The 18674-nt window shown below is 39.5% G+C and overlaps 1 protein-coding gene across 1 annotated transcript; it reads right to left on the reverse strand.

Annotated features, from left to right (window-relative positions):
* Positions 1 to 5536: 5536 nt before the first annotated feature.
* Positions 5537 to 16681, reverse strand: LOC117806795 (vitamin D3 hydroxylase-associated protein). Its single transcript, XM_034675860.1, is given in 19 exon segments — positions 5537 to 6385; positions 8499 to 8533; positions 8536 to 8643; positions 9045 to 9125; positions 9128 to 9152; positions 9638 to 9677; positions 9783 to 9826; positions 10898 to 11000; positions 11633 to 11730; positions 11840 to 11965; positions 12825 to 12949; positions 13034 to 13074; positions 13175 to 13283; positions 13286 to 13351; positions 13354 to 13379; positions 13542 to 13696; positions 13887 to 14027; positions 14290 to 14403; positions 16222 to 16681. Coding segments are annotated over 19 exon segments (1773 nt in total). The 5' UTR covers positions 16435 to 16681; the 3' UTR covers positions 5537 to 6262.
* Between the last annotated feature and the right edge of the window lie 1993 nt (positions 16682 to 18674).

Raw genomic sequence — 18674 nt, forward strand, 5'->3', positions numbered from 1 at the left:
TTTAAGGGGATGATATTTACACATATCTATATGTAAAAAACTAAAAAGGAATAAGATATAAACGAGTATATGAACCTTCAGGCTTCATACTTCAAAGTATCTAAAAAATCTAATATTACACTTTTTCTAAACACGGAATATTGAATGCAATAACAGATGTCTTTAAAGGACATTCTAATCATCTGTATGGTCAAGCAGGCATAATCATTGGGGCTATACATATGTATATGTGTGTACTCTCCTCCCATAGCTGTAGCACCCTGGATCAGTCTCTTTCAGCATGCCACTCAGTGCAGTCAGGTGAGTCATTTATGCTTTAAGCTGAATATTTTGAGGGGATTTTGAGATGCACCTTCTGTTGGGTTTGAGGCTGGGTTTCAGAATATCTCTTGCACAGGCTTATAGGGTGGTCTCTGCCATGCATCTTGGACCAGCTGTCTCCATGCTCCCACTAAAACCCCTTCCCCTTAGAGTTTAACTTCACACTTTGCTCACCCATGTGAAACAATACTTTCACAATACAGGAGTTTGATTGTTGGCGACAAGTTATATAATGCTAGGAATTACAGACTAGCATGCAAATGCTAAATCCTCCTCTCTTTCTCCTGAGAAGTGGATGAGACGGACTATATCTGCAGGCTTCACTCCGGCTCCCCAGCTTTGTGCAACAGAGACGCTCTCCTTTCTCCCCCTGACTTGGGTGATAATCCTGACACGCACTGTCTGCATTTTTTACTGTACGTGTTTAAGCGCATTTGCAGAGCATTATCTCTCCAATGTAAACCAATTTGGCTATAAGGGCCTTGGGCCAAGCAAGGCGCTGGAGAAAAGAAAGGAAAACTCAAACCAAGCAGATGTGCAGAGAAGGGAGGATGGGAGAGCTGGCGAGGACGCGGGGGTTGATGAACAACTGAATGTCGCAGAAAAGGGGAAGCGGAACCGCATGGGAGAAAGAATGTCCCTTGTCCGAAGGGTAAGCTTTTGAAACTTGGGATAGGGGCCTTTAAAGCCGATAGAACGTGGATCACTGAATTGTTGAGTCACAGAATCTGAGAAAATCATACGGAGCTCCCAGTTAATCCTGTCATAGTGAAATCTGTGGGTATACTTTGAGGATCCCAGCCCCTCAGCCCCTTTCTGAGGGAATTTTAGAGCCTGCTGTATTGACAGAGCTGCTGTTTGATACCGCCTATACACCTGTATCAGCTGTCTGTTAATCTGCCTTCCCCTCCTCCCACTCGTCCTCCACAGCACGTCGCCTCTGCTGGTAGTAACGGCTGATGAAATGGACCAAAGCACTAAAAGCTGCCAATCTTGCTGCTTCTTGATGTCTCCTGTAAGTGGCTGTGGTTGCAGGCTGAACTTGTCACTTTGATCATCTGAAAGGCAGAAGCCCTGCTGTGTCAAACATTATTACCTGCAATACTGTGGAGCCATAAAGACTATGGGCTCCTTGGTCCCTGAAATGGGACATTAAGACAGAATCATCCTAGTTTAGTTGGGGCGATATCAAGGTGTTTTATTTGCTGGCACACGGGCAGGGTCTGAATGTGTTTGGATGGCTTTTAAAGTACCTGATCTTATAGCCTAAGGTTCCTGTAAATGAGGTGTTTGCTGCTCTTATCAATGAGACGTTACATGAGGAGAGCACCTTGGCCTGTCATGGTTGTTGGACGGTTCAGCAGTCTGATTACAACAGGCTGAGCTTTGGCCAGACATCAAACTTCTCAAACTCTTTCATTCCAACCTTGGCTTTTCAACTTTGTCAGTGTTACACAAAACATTATGACTAAATCTTTAGAGTTTTCTTAGGTATACTAGTTATCAGGGTAAGACTTTTTGACCCCATCTGTCAACAACATCACCAACATCAGCAGATCGGGGGATGTACAGAGACCAACAGTATCAGTGACTCTCACATGGAGTTAAGAAGCCAATCTCAAGTTAAAAACCTTGTATGAACTTTAATGCTTCTGCTTGAGCATTGTCATGAATGTAGACTTACATCCAGATAAGCAATTAGAGATAACTTTCATCAACAGTTTAAATATTGGAACTTATATGTGCTGAGAGCTGCCACAGTGACAGATTATTTGTGGGTTTGAAGCACAAATATCTTCTGCAGGATTATGCACAATGCATTTACTCCAAGCTATTACAACATGTAAAAATACTGCTCATAAATCATTATTAAGCCCTTATTTAAAATAAACTGTCACATTATCTTTGTTTCTTACTTTTGTGTTTAATTTGAAAGGCCTTTTTTAGGAAACATTTTTGACAACTTACAACAGAGGAAGCCAGAGGTGTTGACAAAGTTTCTGAAGATTGCTTCATTTATTTAAGTGTCCAGAGTCATGAACAGCACATTACCAGAAACCTTAAAACAGAGTGGCAAAATTAAACTGGGCTATCCTTAATTCTGAGTATTTAAATCGGTGCTTTTAAAAGGTCACAACTGAGATGGGTAAAAAGGCTTTTAACTTTGCAGCACCCTCTGCTTGGAATGAATTGCAGAACTACAGTGGATATCAAAAGTCTACACACCCCTGTTAAAATGCCAGGTTTTGTGATGTAAAAATTGAGACCAAGATAAATCATGTCAGAATTTATTCAACCTTTAATGTGACCTATAACATGAACAATTCAATTTTTTTTTTTGTTTATTTTAGGGGGAAGAATAAAAAATAAAATAAATAAAATAATGTGGTTGCATAAGTGTACACACCCTTTAACTAATAATTGTTTGACGCACCTTCTGATTTTATTGCAGCCCTCCGTTTTTTTTTTGGTAGGAGTCTATTAGCATGGCACAACTTGACGTGGTAATATTTACCCATTCTACTTTACAAAAAAGCTCCAAATCCATCTGACAGTGAGACCATCTCCTGTGCACATGCAGCCCTCTTCAGACCACCCCACAGATATTCAACTGGATTCAGGTCTGGACTCTGGCTGGGCCATTCCAAAACTTTAATCTTCTTCTGGTGAAGCCATGCTTTTGTTGATTTGGATTTATGCCTTGGTTTGTTGTTGTATTGAAAGGTGAAATTCCTCTTCATCTTCATCTTTCTAAAGGAGGCCTGGAGGATTTGTGTTAAACTGACAGGTGTTTGTAACTGTTCATACTTCCCTCCACCTTGACTAAGGCCAGCTGAAGAAAAACAGACCCAAAGCATGATGCTGCCCCCACCATGCTTCTCTGTTAGTAAATGGTGTTCTTTATGTGATGTGCAATGTTGTTTTTATGACAAACATACGTTTAGGAATTATGGCCAAAAAGTTCAACCTTGGTTTCATCAGACCATAAAACATTTGCCACATGCTTTTGGGAGACTTCATGTCTGTTTTTGAAACATTTTGCCGGGCTTGGATGTTTTTCTTCATAAGAAACAGCTTCTGTCTTGCCACCCTACCCACAGCTGAATCATATGAATAATAGGAGAGATATTGTCACATGTAATACACAGCCAGTACTAGTCAGAAAACCCTGCAGCTCCTCTTGGAAGCCTCCCTGACCAGTTTTCTTCTCGTCTTTTCATCAGTTTTGGAGGGATATCCAGTTCTTGGTAATGTCACTGTTGTGTCATATTTTCTCCACTTGATGATGACGGTCTTCACTGTGGTCCATGGTATATCTAATGCCTTGGAACATTACCCTTCTCCTGACTGATACCTTTCAACAATGAGATCCCTCTGATGTTTTGGAAGCTCTCTGTGGACCATGGCTTTTGCTGAAGGATGCAACTGAGGAAATGTCAGCAACATCCTCCCAGAACAGCTGATCTTTATTGGGATCAATCAAAGTGACTTTACATTATGACAGGTGTACACTGACTACTATTTGTCAAGAGTTTGAATGTGATTGGTTAATTCTGAACACAGCCACATCCCCAGTTATAATAGGGTGTGTACACTTATGAAGCCACATCATTTTATTTATTTATTTATTTTTATTCTTCCCCCTAAAAGATTTTTTCTCAATTGAATTGTTCATGTTATAGGTCACATTAAAGGTGGAAAAAGTCCTGACATGGTTTATCTTGGTCTCATTTTTTTACATCACAAAACCTGGCATTTTAACAGGGGTGTGTAGACTTTTGATATCCACTGTAGCTGTTGCTGGGTGGGCTTGTCTCACTGGTTCACCTAGCTCCTGCAGTCACATGCCAAAGTGTCCTTAAAGAATACTCTGAACACCAAAGTTCTCCCGGTGATGGTTCAGGAGTGTATGAAAGCTTACGCGTACATTTAGAATAAGGTAACACTGATCTTCTACAGAAGCATCCTCTGCATCAGGGTATGACTACGGAAGTGAGGGGGTGAATGTGACTGGTGGTGTAAACTGATGGGGTGTAAAGAATGTACAAGTCCATTTGACATTTAAATTAATCGAACATTGAATACTTTAAACTTTGTTTAGGGCATAATTAACTGATCTAGTCCCTTGCAAAAAGGCAGGTCCCACGGCAAAGTCTCACATCTTAAAAGTTTGACACATTATAGTTAATAAAAGTAACATGAATGTGTTAAATTGTAGAATTTGGTAGTGTTAGGATTAAATAAAAACTCTGATTTTCTCATCTCTATAATTTAAAATGTGATATCATCTGGCACAGTTAAAGTACACCAATGTAAATTGACTCTATATTATAAATAGAGCTGCCAGATTGTAATTGGTAAATGCATTTAATTGGCAAGTTTGAAGGCCGTCTTTGTGAATGTATTTGTCATTGCTCCTGTTTCAGATCCTGAGGGATTTATGAACAATGTCAAGCTCCCTCTGAAGACCTGAGTCTCTTCACTGCATCTTAAAGCTTAATGCTCCCTGACTGAGTGGCACAGCGAGACCCACACACCCTCTCGCTATGTGCCACAGATAATGCTAAGAACAACCTCTCAATTCCAGCTCCCCCTCCTCGCCTAATGTGCCCTCCTTCCTCAACCACATGCACACGGCCATTTCTATTCAATGAGACAACAGAGCAAATGTGGGCGATAGTAATGGAACACACTAACATTGTTGGTAATGGTTTCCCATCCCAGGAGTGTTTTAAAGCATATGTAAATTTATGTAAACCCAACAGAAACACATATTACAATAACACGGGGTAATCACAATATGGCGACATGGTGCGCTGGCCTGTAGATGGAGGCGCTATGTGTCATTAGTCTCCTTTATCTCATTTCCTGTTATGGCATTGGTGCAACAATCACTTGATATGATATGAGAGTAAAAAATATTTCTATACTCATCTGAGACACGGTGATGGAGAGTTGGAGGAAAAAGAAGAGGGCAAAAACAAGGTGGATGCTTTGAAGGTGCACTTCATGTTCTAAAACTTCTAAAAGTTAGCTTTCCAAATATTCAGCAGCTATGTTCAGGCTGTAAAAGCTGTAAACATCAATGGTATGTCACTAAATATTTTAGAAGTGGTGAAACATATAAGCAGAGGAAGGAGGAGAAGATGAAGCCCTACCTGTTGTGGTGCATTACCATTGGTACAACTGGAAATACATTTCAACAGCAGTAATCTGGAGTGATCATTTAATTTGTTTTATCTTGATCAGTTATTTTCAAGACATTAATATGATGGAGACAATATAAATTCAGTACATTTCAAATATTTTTGACTGTGGGTGCAGTGCTGCTTGGCGTGATTTGAATTTCTTCTGAGGCATATTCATTCTCTTATTGCTGCATCATGTGAAATATTAAATAATTCCAACGGTGAAAAAACAAATCTGAGACTTTACGTCATATCTATTCTAACGTCAAAACAAGTGTCACTTATTTTGTGTAGTGATTAATAGTAGCAAAAAAAGTTCAAGCATTATGCAGATGACTGAATTGTTAAAATTTAAAAAGGACAGTAAACATTCATGAAAACCAGAAAAACACAAGGAGTGAGCCGTTCATATCAGTATGTTTTTTAAATAATCTCAAACTATTTAACCTATACCCGTTATTAATTCTTAATTATGGCCATAAAAACCACTGAGCATCACAACACAACCTGAGTTAATCCTTTCAGATAAAAAAAAGTCCAAGTACCTTTTTAAATCCATTATTAATAACTTTCATTTGACTTGTATTTAATTTAGTTTTGATGTAATTTATCGTTGTCTTGTGTTTAGTGCAGTAATATCCTTCTAATGGAGCACCTTCGTTATTGCTTGTTTCAGGGACTTGTAATCTTTATTGAAGGTAGATTAAACCTAAAGCCCCTGATGTGAGCATCCCACCTGTGGCCTCCAGGCCTTATTTCCTGCTCTGTTTGACCAGTTCCTCCACCTCCTTCATGAAGCGCAGGCAGAGCTCATCCTGCCAAGGTAGGGCAACACACTGCACCGCCACGGGCAGACCCTCGGCTCCAGTCACAGCCTGCACACAAACACAGGGTTCAGTCAGTCAACAGACGGGAACAAGCACAGTCTTCTGCCTCCACCTACTGACCAAATTTGGAACTACTCTTAAACAGAGACTAGAAGGGCCTGGCACTGAAGTTTGGTTTAAACAGACAATCTGACAGGCCACCCCTAGTGCTTACTTCACCTGCTGAAATCATGAGAGTCAGAGGCTTGTTGTTGACACAAAGAGCAACAAAAGAACTACAAAGTACATTGGCAAAGATAAGGTGACTTCAACTTGAAGGGGTCAGAGCACTTTACAAATGGTGTCTCAGGCTGTTTCCAAAACCGCCTACTATACTAGCAGTACGTACTGATTTGGCCAAATTCAGTATGTAGTATGTGAACAAGAGCAAAATCTGCAGTATGCCAAAACTACCCAGATGTCGTACTGATTCTGGAAAATTTCTTAGTATTTAGCGAATCAGACTCCCTCACGTACTGTTTCTACAATGCAAAACGCTCCTTTTTTTTCTGTATATAACGGCAGGCACTCAATTTTTAGGTGATGTGAAAATTATGAAATTCCATATAAACCACTTTTTAACTTTGAAAGTTCATAACTGATTAAAAAAAAAGCAGTTTCGCTATCAGCTTGGCTGCTGTTTACGTCCGATTACCGAAACCGGAAATCCAGCAACACCTGGCCCAACATACTACAAAACAGACCAAACAGAACAGTCACACTACATACTACCTTCAAACGCAGTAAGCAGTATGCAGTATGCAGTATGCAGTATGCAGTACGTACTGCATATTCGTAGGTAGTATGTGGCAGGTGGTTTCCAAAACAGCCTTTGTGTCCGATGCAGAAAACCAAAATCAAAGCATCTATAAACACTGACCCAGGTTGTGTTTGCTTTAAGAAGTTGTCTCTTTTCAGTCTTGGTGTCCTTTTAGCAGGAATTGTTCAGGGGTGGGGGGTTCAACAAGAAGTTACTAAACACCAACATATTGGCCTTTTACATAAAAGAATATTGCACTTATAAAGACACTAAATATAAAACACAATAAGAAGGTAATTATAATTATTATGTAGAACCAGGGCTTTTTGATGAGGCTTGAAAACTGTGCTCATTTAGCAAGAGTTAAACTGAATAGAACCTTTAATATCAATGTTACAACAAATATATTTTTTTCTTTATTAAGGCATTCAGACAACCATAATTAAGAAATCATTTAAGATGAAATTATAATATAATATATACAAAGTTTTCTGCAGCTTAACCACAATAAATACAAAAGTATATATCAAACACTTATACTTCTTATAAATGTTTATTTGAATCAATCTGAATATCTCAAGGCTGATGGGCTTCAATATGCAATAGATGTTATGGTTACTATGACCAGTGAAGAAGGTTCATGCTCATTGCCGCCCCCTTGTGGTTGATAAACATTTAATTCTAATCATGGCCGTTTTTAGCCCATTGTTGGGGGTGGTGAAGCACCTCTAAATTGAATCCCAGCATCCCAAAACTTGAGAGATTTTTGGTACTCACTATAGGGGGCTGGTTTACTCCAGAAACATACATACTGTTTATGTATATGTTGAGGAGCTGCTGTATCTAAAGGAGTTGTCTTTCCCCAGAAATTAGGGTTACCATATGTTTCTTTTATGATTTCAATCATTTCTCTTTTTGCTGTGGCTCAGCATTAAATAACCTTTATCAGATTTGATGTTTTAGTCACAGACTTTCCCCAAAAGTGTTTTACTTTTCTTTCACAAATGTGGGAATGAAATTGCAATTAAAATGTACAAACAGTGAAATAGATCTTGCCCGGCTCAGAACCACAAACATCTGATCCTAGAATCCCTGATTCTAATACTTGTGTGAATTGGTTCCATAATAATCTTGGATCTTTAAAAAGGTAAACTCTCTTTCATATGCATCAAATGACAAATGTTGAGACACAAATGAGTCATTGGTAAGACGAGAAACAGCTTCAAAATGACTCTGTCAAACTCAGGGCCAGTAAAACACAAACCAGCTTCCCATGAATCTATGAATTTCACAAAAGTAAGACTTTTTCGTGCTGTATTGTATCACATCTTTGGAGACATCTCTGGCTTTCATGTTTCCTACCTCTTTGAAACTCTTGTCCCACATATCCTGATAACGCCCTTATAGTGCTTCAGCTCCTCCTCATCATCTGAAGTCACCGTGGAGACGGGTACAGCCCCTGCTGGGAAGTTGAGGAGGTTGAAGAGCATCGTGTAACTGCAAATCTCTGGAAGGAAAGAAGACAGAGGTGTGTTTTTAACTGTTGTTCCCACTCTTTTTTAGTCATTCAAATGCAGTCTTAAAATGATAAACAATATGGCAGGGTATAGGAACATAATGAAGAGGAATGGTTGTTTTTCAAAGTCATACATCTCTCTAATCATTCAGCATGCCAACACATATTGTCATATTGTCACATATTGTCAGGCAGAAACCTTGTATCTCCAAAACCACCACTTTCAAGGAAGTTTAAAAACCTATGTTTTACACATAACTGCACACTGCATGACATTCAACACAAGATTTTTTAATACTTTTCATCTGTTAAATTGTAGAAAGCCTACTGACACCCACAAGGTTTCTGCCTGACAGAGGAAATATCGTACTAAAGTGTCTGGGGTAACGTACGAGTGTTCTTGCAGCAGTAATAGAAGTTGTAGGCTGGTCCAATCATAGGGTACAGCAGCACGTCTATGTTGCATCGTCTCAATCTGCTATTGTTTCTTCAATGTAGTGCTAATGGGAAACACAAAAGATTCAAAGTCTACAATACACATTCATTCAAGCTGAAAGCTAAAGACTAATGTTTGCGACTCTTAAAAAGCTGCTAGTTTACACAAATGCCTGGAGGAGATCGTGTCTGCTTGCTGTTTGTGTCATAAGTTAGTCTACATCATAGAGCTGCAGGTCTGTGGTCTGTTTGACTGAGGGCGGGCTGAGCTACACAAACATTGGTACCTTCCTGCAGGGTTGTACAGAAGGGGAAACATATTTATTTGAGCAAACAAAACTAACCTGTATGTCTCTAACTCGCTGCTTTTTTAAAATTCAGCTCACCTGAGCTGGTGTTACTATGGCTAGTATCCACTACTTTTACTCAGACAAAGAGATGAGATGATCCTCTATTTCATCCAATGCTCTTGATTTCAATCAGCTCTAGTCTCTTATCTAAGACAGTTTCACCTCATGGCTGATATTTAGCTAACTGTCTTCAACAGTACCTCGATAGCTTCATGCTGCTCCCACAGCTCTGAGACGGATCTGAAAATAAGGCAGAGAAAGAGTACTTTTTTCACTGTGTCCATTACATGCAATAATTGAGTAATTAAATGCATAGCACAAGCTGTCAATTTTAAAATGACTCACCCAACACCAGAGAGAGCATTTAGCATAGCAGAGGAACGAGGAGCCTGCAAAAGTTAAGACATGATTTTACATCGTTAATTACACGGCATCAGTTCTGTCAAAAAAAATGATCAAGATCATTAAAAAGAACACAAAAAAACACCTGGTGCATGGTTTAGTGGTCCAAGTACAGACATCTTCCAAATACCTGAGGCACTCAGAGGGTCATTCAATCAAAGGCTTTATTTTCAAGGCCACAGAGTCATAGTTAAAGCATGCTAATGCATTGAAGACTCAGTGGCTGAAAACTGGTAGGTATGTTTCTACTATGACCCTGTGAGTGCTCCAGACCTTTTGAAGTAGTGACTTCAAAAGTCTCTGAAAAGTGACTTTTCTTTAACCCTCTGTTACCCTCAAATTAACTAACATCTTTTATCCTTGGGTTGATTTGACCCCAGCAATTTAAACCTCCAAAAACTGATTGTTACCAGGTTTATGTGTCAGGTACTTTATGTTTATTTGTTGACTACCTAAATAGCCTTTAATGAAATATATTTCAAGCATAAACACAATTTAAAGCATTTAGAATGGCTTTATTTGTCAAACAGAACATCAAACTGCTGTGAGTTTGTCATGCTCTCTTCGGCCCTGCCTTGTTTCTATATTATCAAAATGTATGGCACAGGACACATCATTGAATGTCTTTAGAGACATGGTGGCTGGAAATATTATATCTCAATCCAAGGTTGGTGGTTCGATCCTAGCTCCTGCAGTCACATGCAAAAGTGTCCTTGGTTACAGTATAGTGACCTCAATATCATCCAGAACAACCAAAACAAATGTGTGCAAATGATGATATTTTTTATGCAGCTTAAACAGGCTGGGGTCAAATTGACCCAAGGAACACTGATGCATAACTTTTTTTACAAGAAGTTGGAACATATCAACATTTTAATTTTACGTTTTCCCAGTTGTCTCCATGAAATTAGGAAAAGTCATGAAATAAGAAGCCAAAAAAATTATGTTAGTCATTAATTTAGAGACGTTAAACATTGAATGGGGTCCAATTGACCCCAAGGATAATAGGAGGGTTAATCTATCTTCATACCAGTGTGTGCTTTATAGAAGTAGAGAACTCACCAGTGGCTGAGGAGGAATGAAAGGACTTTTTTCAACCACGTAGGAAAATATAACGGGTACGCCTGTGTTCTGATGCTGGGGTCCAGAGGACTCCCCTCCCTGAAAAACACAAACAATGATGAAGGATTGACACCAAAAGAAACTGTCTGTTTAAAGAGATTGTAGTTCAGTAACAGGACGGTATAACAATGTTCAGTCACACTGTACAACAGGCTACAAATAAACACATCAAATCTATACAGCTTGATATTGCTAAGATGTGTTAGCATTTCTTAGGGGAACATACAACAAGCATGCATACTAAAAGGTTTTGCAATATTGCGTGCAACATACACAAGATACTGATTTCGATCCAACAAACATAAACTTCATGATGGAACACGAGGAGTCAGAGGACTTATGAAGTGAACCAGACAAATGAACACCACACACCAAAAATCTAGATAATTGTGAAAACAAGTTACCAATTAGATTTTTTTAGATATGAGAATTTTCTACCATTGCACGATAAATAAGTGATGGTTTTGTTGTTCTCAAAACAAGCTTTCTGAGGATTTCAAAAATCTTTGACAATTATTTTAGAGAGATATCTTTTATTCAAAATAATTCTTAATAAAAGTTTAAAGATAAAATGCTAAATTTCTCCTTTGTATAAAGTGCAAAAAAATAAAATAATACATTTGTTCTACACTGACTGAATAACTGGAATCTCAAAGGGAACATCGACTTACAGTTTTTTAACTATGGCAGCAGCGCCATCTGCTGCAACACCCCTCATCACCAGTTCATAGAAACTCTGTCTGACCTTCAGAAGACTGTAGGGAACCAGCTGCAGAGGAGGGGAGAGGAAATAAGCTGCATTAAAAACAAACAGCTCAGATTAAATTTTATGTGTATCAAAATGTCTGTACATATGCCTGTGTGAGGTTTGGTCTTACAGTGTGCCCTGCTTGCTCTAATAGAGCTTTGACCTCTCGGACGGCTCGGGCCATGCTCGGAGATGGTTGACAAAAGCCATCGTTCTCAAGGTAACCAATCCTGAGGGGTTTGGAGCTCTGGTATATCTGAGGATGAGACAAACAGAGCAGGTATTAGCTGACGAATATATGAGTAGGGGAGGCTGATGCTTTTATTCAGAGTAAGGTTCAATTTAGCGTTAAATCACAGCACACAGTAAAACAGTAAACTAATGTAGTAACACTGCTAAAAGTGATTAAACTTGTTAATTCAAACATATGTGAGCTCTTTCTGGTCATAGCCCTGTTAAATTATCTCTGTTAGGGACAGTGTGTCCCCTGTCTGAATGTTGTGGGTAGACCTCCTACAGGAACGTGTCAGCAGGGATCTGTTCCCACCAGCAGCACAAGCATTAGTCGGGTGTTTACAGATCCTGGTTGATAAGGTTACAGTATGTACCAAAGTGTGAGCTGGGGTTATTGTAAAGGTTTTACTAAGGCCAGCAAGTTATTTCACTCAAAACTTGAAACATTGTGTCTTTACAAACTTAGCTTTGTGCACAAGGGCATGGGGACATAGAGGAAAGGGTATTGCCACAAGCTTGAAGCAAGTACTGTAAGAAGCACATCCTTTAACGCTGTAGCATAACTACTAAACAGTTGGGAAGTAGACTTATTTACTTTCTTTTTTTTAAACAGATACAGTACATGGGGATACTGTGTTGTGTACAGACTTTAACTATGTACCTGGGGAGAGCAGTCGGTTAGCTCAGTTTAACTTGCTCTTTCCAGATGTCACAAAACGTATCTACCTGCAATCTTTAGCATACTTTTTTAACTCTTTAAGTCTTGTTCATGCAAGAACAAAATGGGAATTACTAGTCCTGCTCGAGAAATAGTCTGGAACACAACCCCAATCTCCTTAATTGTTAAATGTCATGTTTTTTTTTTTCATCAGAGAACACACCTGCATATTAAAAGGCATGGGTGGAACAGTGGGGTCCAAGTGAAACATATCTTCACTCAGCAGGGCTTGCATAGACAGAGCCAGACTGTCCACATCCCTAGACATGGGTCCAATGGTTGCCAGCACTGATTTAATAAGAAACACAGAAAGAGTTAACATATTTCCAAAATATGTAGTATGTATTCAATCATAAAACAGCTTTTACTAACCTGATTTTTGCCCTCCATAAATAGGTGCTACACCCTGTATGCTGACCAGGAAACCACCCGGACAAAAGAGATATAAATGAGTTCAAAGTGTCATGACTGCACTGTGGTTACTCATAATCTAGACAAGGTAAGGACGCTCACCTTAGCCGTCCAATTGTTGGCTTAAAGCCATAGATCCCACAGAATGAGGAGGGAATACGGATACTACCTCCTATATCGCTGCCAAAACCCAGCACAGACCCTCCTCCCCAATAAGAGCCCCCTCACCACCAGATGAACCTCCACAGGTCTTCTGGAGGTTGTGGGGGTTTAAGGTCTGCCATAGATGGGGTTACTGCAGTCATAACTGGTGAGGCAATAAAAGGAAACACAGATTAGCTACAAGCTTAACAGCTTTAGTAACATGTTAAAGCCTCACAACAGTTTATGTGTTGGCCAAATATCAAAGCACAATTGCACAAAGCTAAGTGCACCATGCAAAAACAAATGCACGGGTTGAGTTTATGACCAAGTGTTAGATAATCATTTACTTAACAGGCTTTGGGGCACGTTGGTTTTCACAAAAGGAATTGCTCCTTGTCTCTTCAGAAATTCAACAAGCACACTGTCCATCTCAGCAGGCTTCTCCAAATTACTGACCACGCCGCAGGAGTTGTCATGATTCTTGTGTTGGAACATAAAAAAGGCAAAGAGAGCAGTATTACATTGAGCAAGTCAAAGGCATAAAGATTTAAAGTTATATTGAATGCAGGACTAGTTGAACAGTGGCCTACATAGTGAGAAAGTGGAAACCCTGTGAGTTTAAGTACCATCCTGTTATAATGTTGAGGTAATATATAACTAAAAGATGTACCTTGTATGCAATGTTTTCTTTGATGCTAACTGGAACTCCGTACAAAAGCCCTTTCTTGCTGGAGGAAAGAGTTTTCAGCTGGTCGAAACTCTCCAACAAGATCTCAGTGCAGCAGTTCAGCTTCTTATTCACATCTAGAGTCTGTAGGTAAGGAACAACAACACAAATCAGCCAGGTTCATATCGTAGCTCTTTGGTAAAACATGAAAGTCTTGTAAAACTTAGATCTGGAGAGGAACTGTAAACTGTTCTCATATGATTTAAAAACCCATACAAGACATATACATGCAAAGATCTAAAGACAAATATACATCAAAGAGAGATCGGATACTGGACGTTAAAACTGATTATTTTCCTCTACTGGTTTGTACTGTAAATGAGCTGTGTAGTATTTGGTATCAGACCTTTTCCAAGTAAGAGTAAAACACCTCCTCTGGGTATAGGGAGCCTTCCTGCAGTTGCTTTGTCAACTCAGGTAGGGACAGTGGCAAGATGTGAGCAGGATCATACAAGGGATGCTAGAAGACAAACAATTACACACACACACACACACAAACATTAAGCACTCGTTACATAACATTAATATTCATATGCAAGTTGAAACATGTGTACAATATCAGGACCCTGAGACTATACCATCAATGCTCAAAATGACTGATGGATAAAGAAGTCCATGTATTCACTTTTTAAAGGCTGTCACAGTGGCTGACCGACACTATGACATTTTGCTATCTGACACTCTTCCCTAATATTACACATAGCCTATATTTTTTAATCAAAACCAGGTAAGGACTGAACTGTAATATCTTCTCTATTTGACTTATAAGACCCCCAACTACCCAAGTAGATGATATATAGACGTTACTTATCTAAACCAGGGGTTCCCAAAGTGTGGGTCGGGACCCCCTGAGGGGTCACGAGACACCAATTGGGGGTCATGAGATGTCTTCCAATTTTTTATTTTTTTTTATAGACAAAAATAGTGATTACATTTGAAATAAAACCCTGCAAACAAGTTAATTTAATTAGTTTTCTGCCTTTCTTTGTTGCCAGATGACTCCTAAAGTTAGGGTTAGGGTTAGCTGACAGTTAAGGATGATTTATACTTCTGCGTCTCCCCTTCGCAGCAGGGGCTGACGCGGACATGAGACCCACATACTTGTGTCTGTGTCAAGCAGCAATTCTCTGCCGAAACGTTTGAGGGCAGTGTGGTCTCTCTGATAGCCGGTCGCCTGCTTCCGGCCCCTCTACGATCTCTGTTTACTTTTCCACAGAGATTCAGAGCGTGTTATGTTAATCTACAGCTGATACATGTTGCTGTTTATCATACAGACATGATTACATGAAGAATAGAGAAGAGGAGATGAAATACACGGAAGATGTGCGGCTGATATCCGGGATCCCGGAAGTGCTGTGAATGCGGGAAAGACAAAGCCGCCGAGTGGACCAATCACAGGGCTTGTGGTCCGCGTCGATTCTATGGGGAGTTACATTTTGGAGGAGGTGCACGTCAGCTACGTGCATAGGCCTCGGCGTAGGTACGGGAGCTACGTGGACCCTATATTTTGGGGGTCGCGGGCTGAAAAGTCTGGGAACCCCTGATCTAAACAACTTTCCCTCTACTTTTGACTTAATATATTTAAACGTTTGTACATTACTTTCTACTAAGTATTTACACCGTTAATCCATTACTTGAGCCAACTATTTTAAGCGTTTATCCATTGATTTTGAGCTGATCAGATAAGGTATTGACGTACACGTTGACTACGTAGCTCACGTTAATCATTTTAACTGCTTATCCATACTACTGTAAGATGAGATTTATTTTGGTCTAATTTATTTTAAGTGTCACCAAATAGTCCTTATTTAATTCAAATTTTATTTTTATCATTGAGTTCTTTGATGAAGTTCAAATACTTCTATTTTATATATTGAACTGCCTGTTTATGGTTGCTCAGGATGATATGGTTTTTAGTTGAAGTAAAGGTGTCACATGAGTTGGATTTGCTGTTTTCCTACGTTGATGAAGAGTCATCAAAGGCATCACGACGCACAACTGATGTTGTCCCGTGCTCTTTCTTCCCCACAGCCCTCATGATTTAATGAAGTTTCTAGTTAACACTGTTGAAGTTTAACAGTTCCAAAGAGATACTTAAACAAGTTAGGGCGTTACAATACTAACTGTTAGCTAATGTTACCTGTTTGAACCTCTATGCTTAATAATAATTGCAAATTGTAACTTGTCGTTGGGCCAGTCCACATCGTTTCACCTGACAGCTGCCTTAACTGTCAAACACTCCCTGTTAAACTTCCTCCCCTCAGGTATCAGGTCTCACCGACTCCTTGTACTGGAGCACAGCCTGCTCAGCTCGCTGTAGGCTGTCATCTCTCCGTGCTCTCGCCCTCCGGATCTTCTCCTTTGTCTGTTGGTGGCTGTTGAACTTCTGCAGCAGAAGTATCAGAGCCCCCACCCCGCAGGCTGCACCTGTAACCACTGCAGCTGTCCCATAGTGAGGCTCGACTTCCTGAAGTAACTGTCTGAAATCCATGGCTCCTTCCTCGTCTGTCCTCTAGCTCCAAGAGCAGACCAGCTAATGTGTGCAGACACAAACAGACTGCTGTTAAAGACTGGTTTGGCAAAGTGTCAGACCTGCCGGAGCTTTTAAGTCGATTAGTGGGCGCGGTTTACGAGTCGAGCTACAAATCCATCGTGTTGCTCCTCCGCAAGAAAAAGATAGGTGTGGATAGCCGACTAGCATGCTTTTGAACAAGATCACGAGTTTCAAGGTAGAGGGTGCTATTGCTGCTTCAACTGAGTGATTGGACCTAAATGACCCACTGTCTGACATAAACAAAATACATTAAATATACTCAATACTTTTAGTTGATCTGAAGTGGGTCGGACCAGTAAAATCATAACATAAAAACCTATACATAATGAAAACTCCAAATGTTTCCCTTTGTTTTAGTGCAAAAAAGTACAAGTACAATCTTTCTACAAAAACAGCTGTTGTATTTTTTGCCATGCTGAGTCTCATAGTGGGACAATTTTTTTTCTCTTTAAGCACTGAAACCTGCTGCGAACACACCAAACACACAGGGTTCCCATTCACCTGACACACAGTGTAATGTTTACTGCAAAAGAACAGAGATTATAATAATGAAGCAGGTAAAGTTGACTATTAGGGACCCCTCAGCTCCAGCATGAACAGTTTGCTGTCCCCTGGACAGTGTTGTATGCAGGGGTGTAGTGCTAGTGTTAGTAGTTAGTGAATCACCTTATAGTGCTCTAAAAAGTCTTTATGAATCTCAACTGGATTATGCAAACAGTAAGTAATCTATTTTCTCATTTTGAGAAGAAAAGTCCCAGAGCACCGTACAGGGTACTCCGTCAGCACTATGATTTTATGCGACCCCCAGAGGACAAATTTGAAATAGTACTTACTTTTATTGTAAATTGCAGTTAATGTCTTCTCTGTAATTTTTCTTCATGCAAAGTCGTTTCGCGGGCCGGATTGGAACCTCTGGCGGGCCGGTTTCAGCCCGCGGGCCGCATGTTTGACTCCTCTGGGTTAGATAAAACATTACAGATTTTCTTCCCCTGATCCCTTTCATTGGAAAACGCAAGAAAAAGTGCTCTCTGGATGACTTTCAAATGTATAAAACATTAAAAAAAATGCTCTCTGGATGACCTTCAAATGTATAAAACATTAAAAAAAAGGCCTCTGGATGCCCCTCCAATGTAAAAAACGTAAAAAAAATTATTATTTTTAAAAAGTACACTTGATGCCCTTCAAATGGCCAAACCTCGAGTGTATAAAACAAAAACAAAATTAAAACTGGATATTCCTCGAGTGTATAAAACAAAAACAAAATTAAAACTGGACGCCCCTCCAATGCACAAATCATAAAAAAAAGTACCCTCTGGAAACCCCTAAATGTCTTAGACGTAAAGAAAAAAGCCCTCTTGGTGCACTTCAAGTGAACTTAATATGGAAAAATACTCCTCGAAGCCTTAAAGTCAATAAATTGTTTTTAAAAAGTGCCCTCCTGATTCCTCTTCTTTAGATTGAATGCACACAAGTGTCCTTTGGATTCCCCTCCATTGAATGAAATGTAAAATAAATGGCCATCTAGATGCCCTTGTAGTTAATTATGTTATTTTAATAATGTAATATAACCAATAATATAGAAATATATCAATATAATTCTGTTTTCATTTTTCATAATTCAATTCCCATCACAATTGGTCACATAATGCACCATGATGCAGGAATTAAGTGTAAGATGCTCAACATTTTCTGGGGGAGGACCCCCAGACCCTCTCTTGTTAACGCTGTCTCAATACATTTATATTCACCCTAAACTGTGCGTACCAGGGGTTTGAAAGGAGGTGCCTTTTCTTCTTTTTTTGCCTATACACCTCAGAATAGCCTGTATACGCCACTGGCCTGGTCTGTCTTGTAGGTTATCTTTTGTTTCATAATTAATTAAAAATGTATTTCAATAAGTATTTTTACAGGCCCATTGAAGGCCTGTCTTGTATATGTATTTCTCAATCAGTGACTGCCAGTAAAGTGTCACATGCTGCTACGTGTTTAGCTCATACCACAAAGACAAGAAACAGATCATTTTAAATGTCCACAGACAACTGTACTGTGGTCAGTCCCATTTATGTAAGTCACACTCTGTCCTCCTGTCATAAGCATGTCCTTACACTACATACTCTACATATACCTCCATAAAAATTATATTTAGCATTGTCTTTTCAGGCAGAATTTGAGCAAAT

This window comes from Notolabrus celidotus, chromosome 2, assembly GCF_009762535.1.
Source record: "Notolabrus celidotus isolate fNotCel1 chromosome 2, fNotCel1.pri, whole genome shotgun sequence".
In the NCBI taxonomy this organism is placed as follows: Eukaryota; Metazoa; Chordata; class Actinopteri; order Labriformes; family Labridae; genus Notolabrus; species Notolabrus celidotus.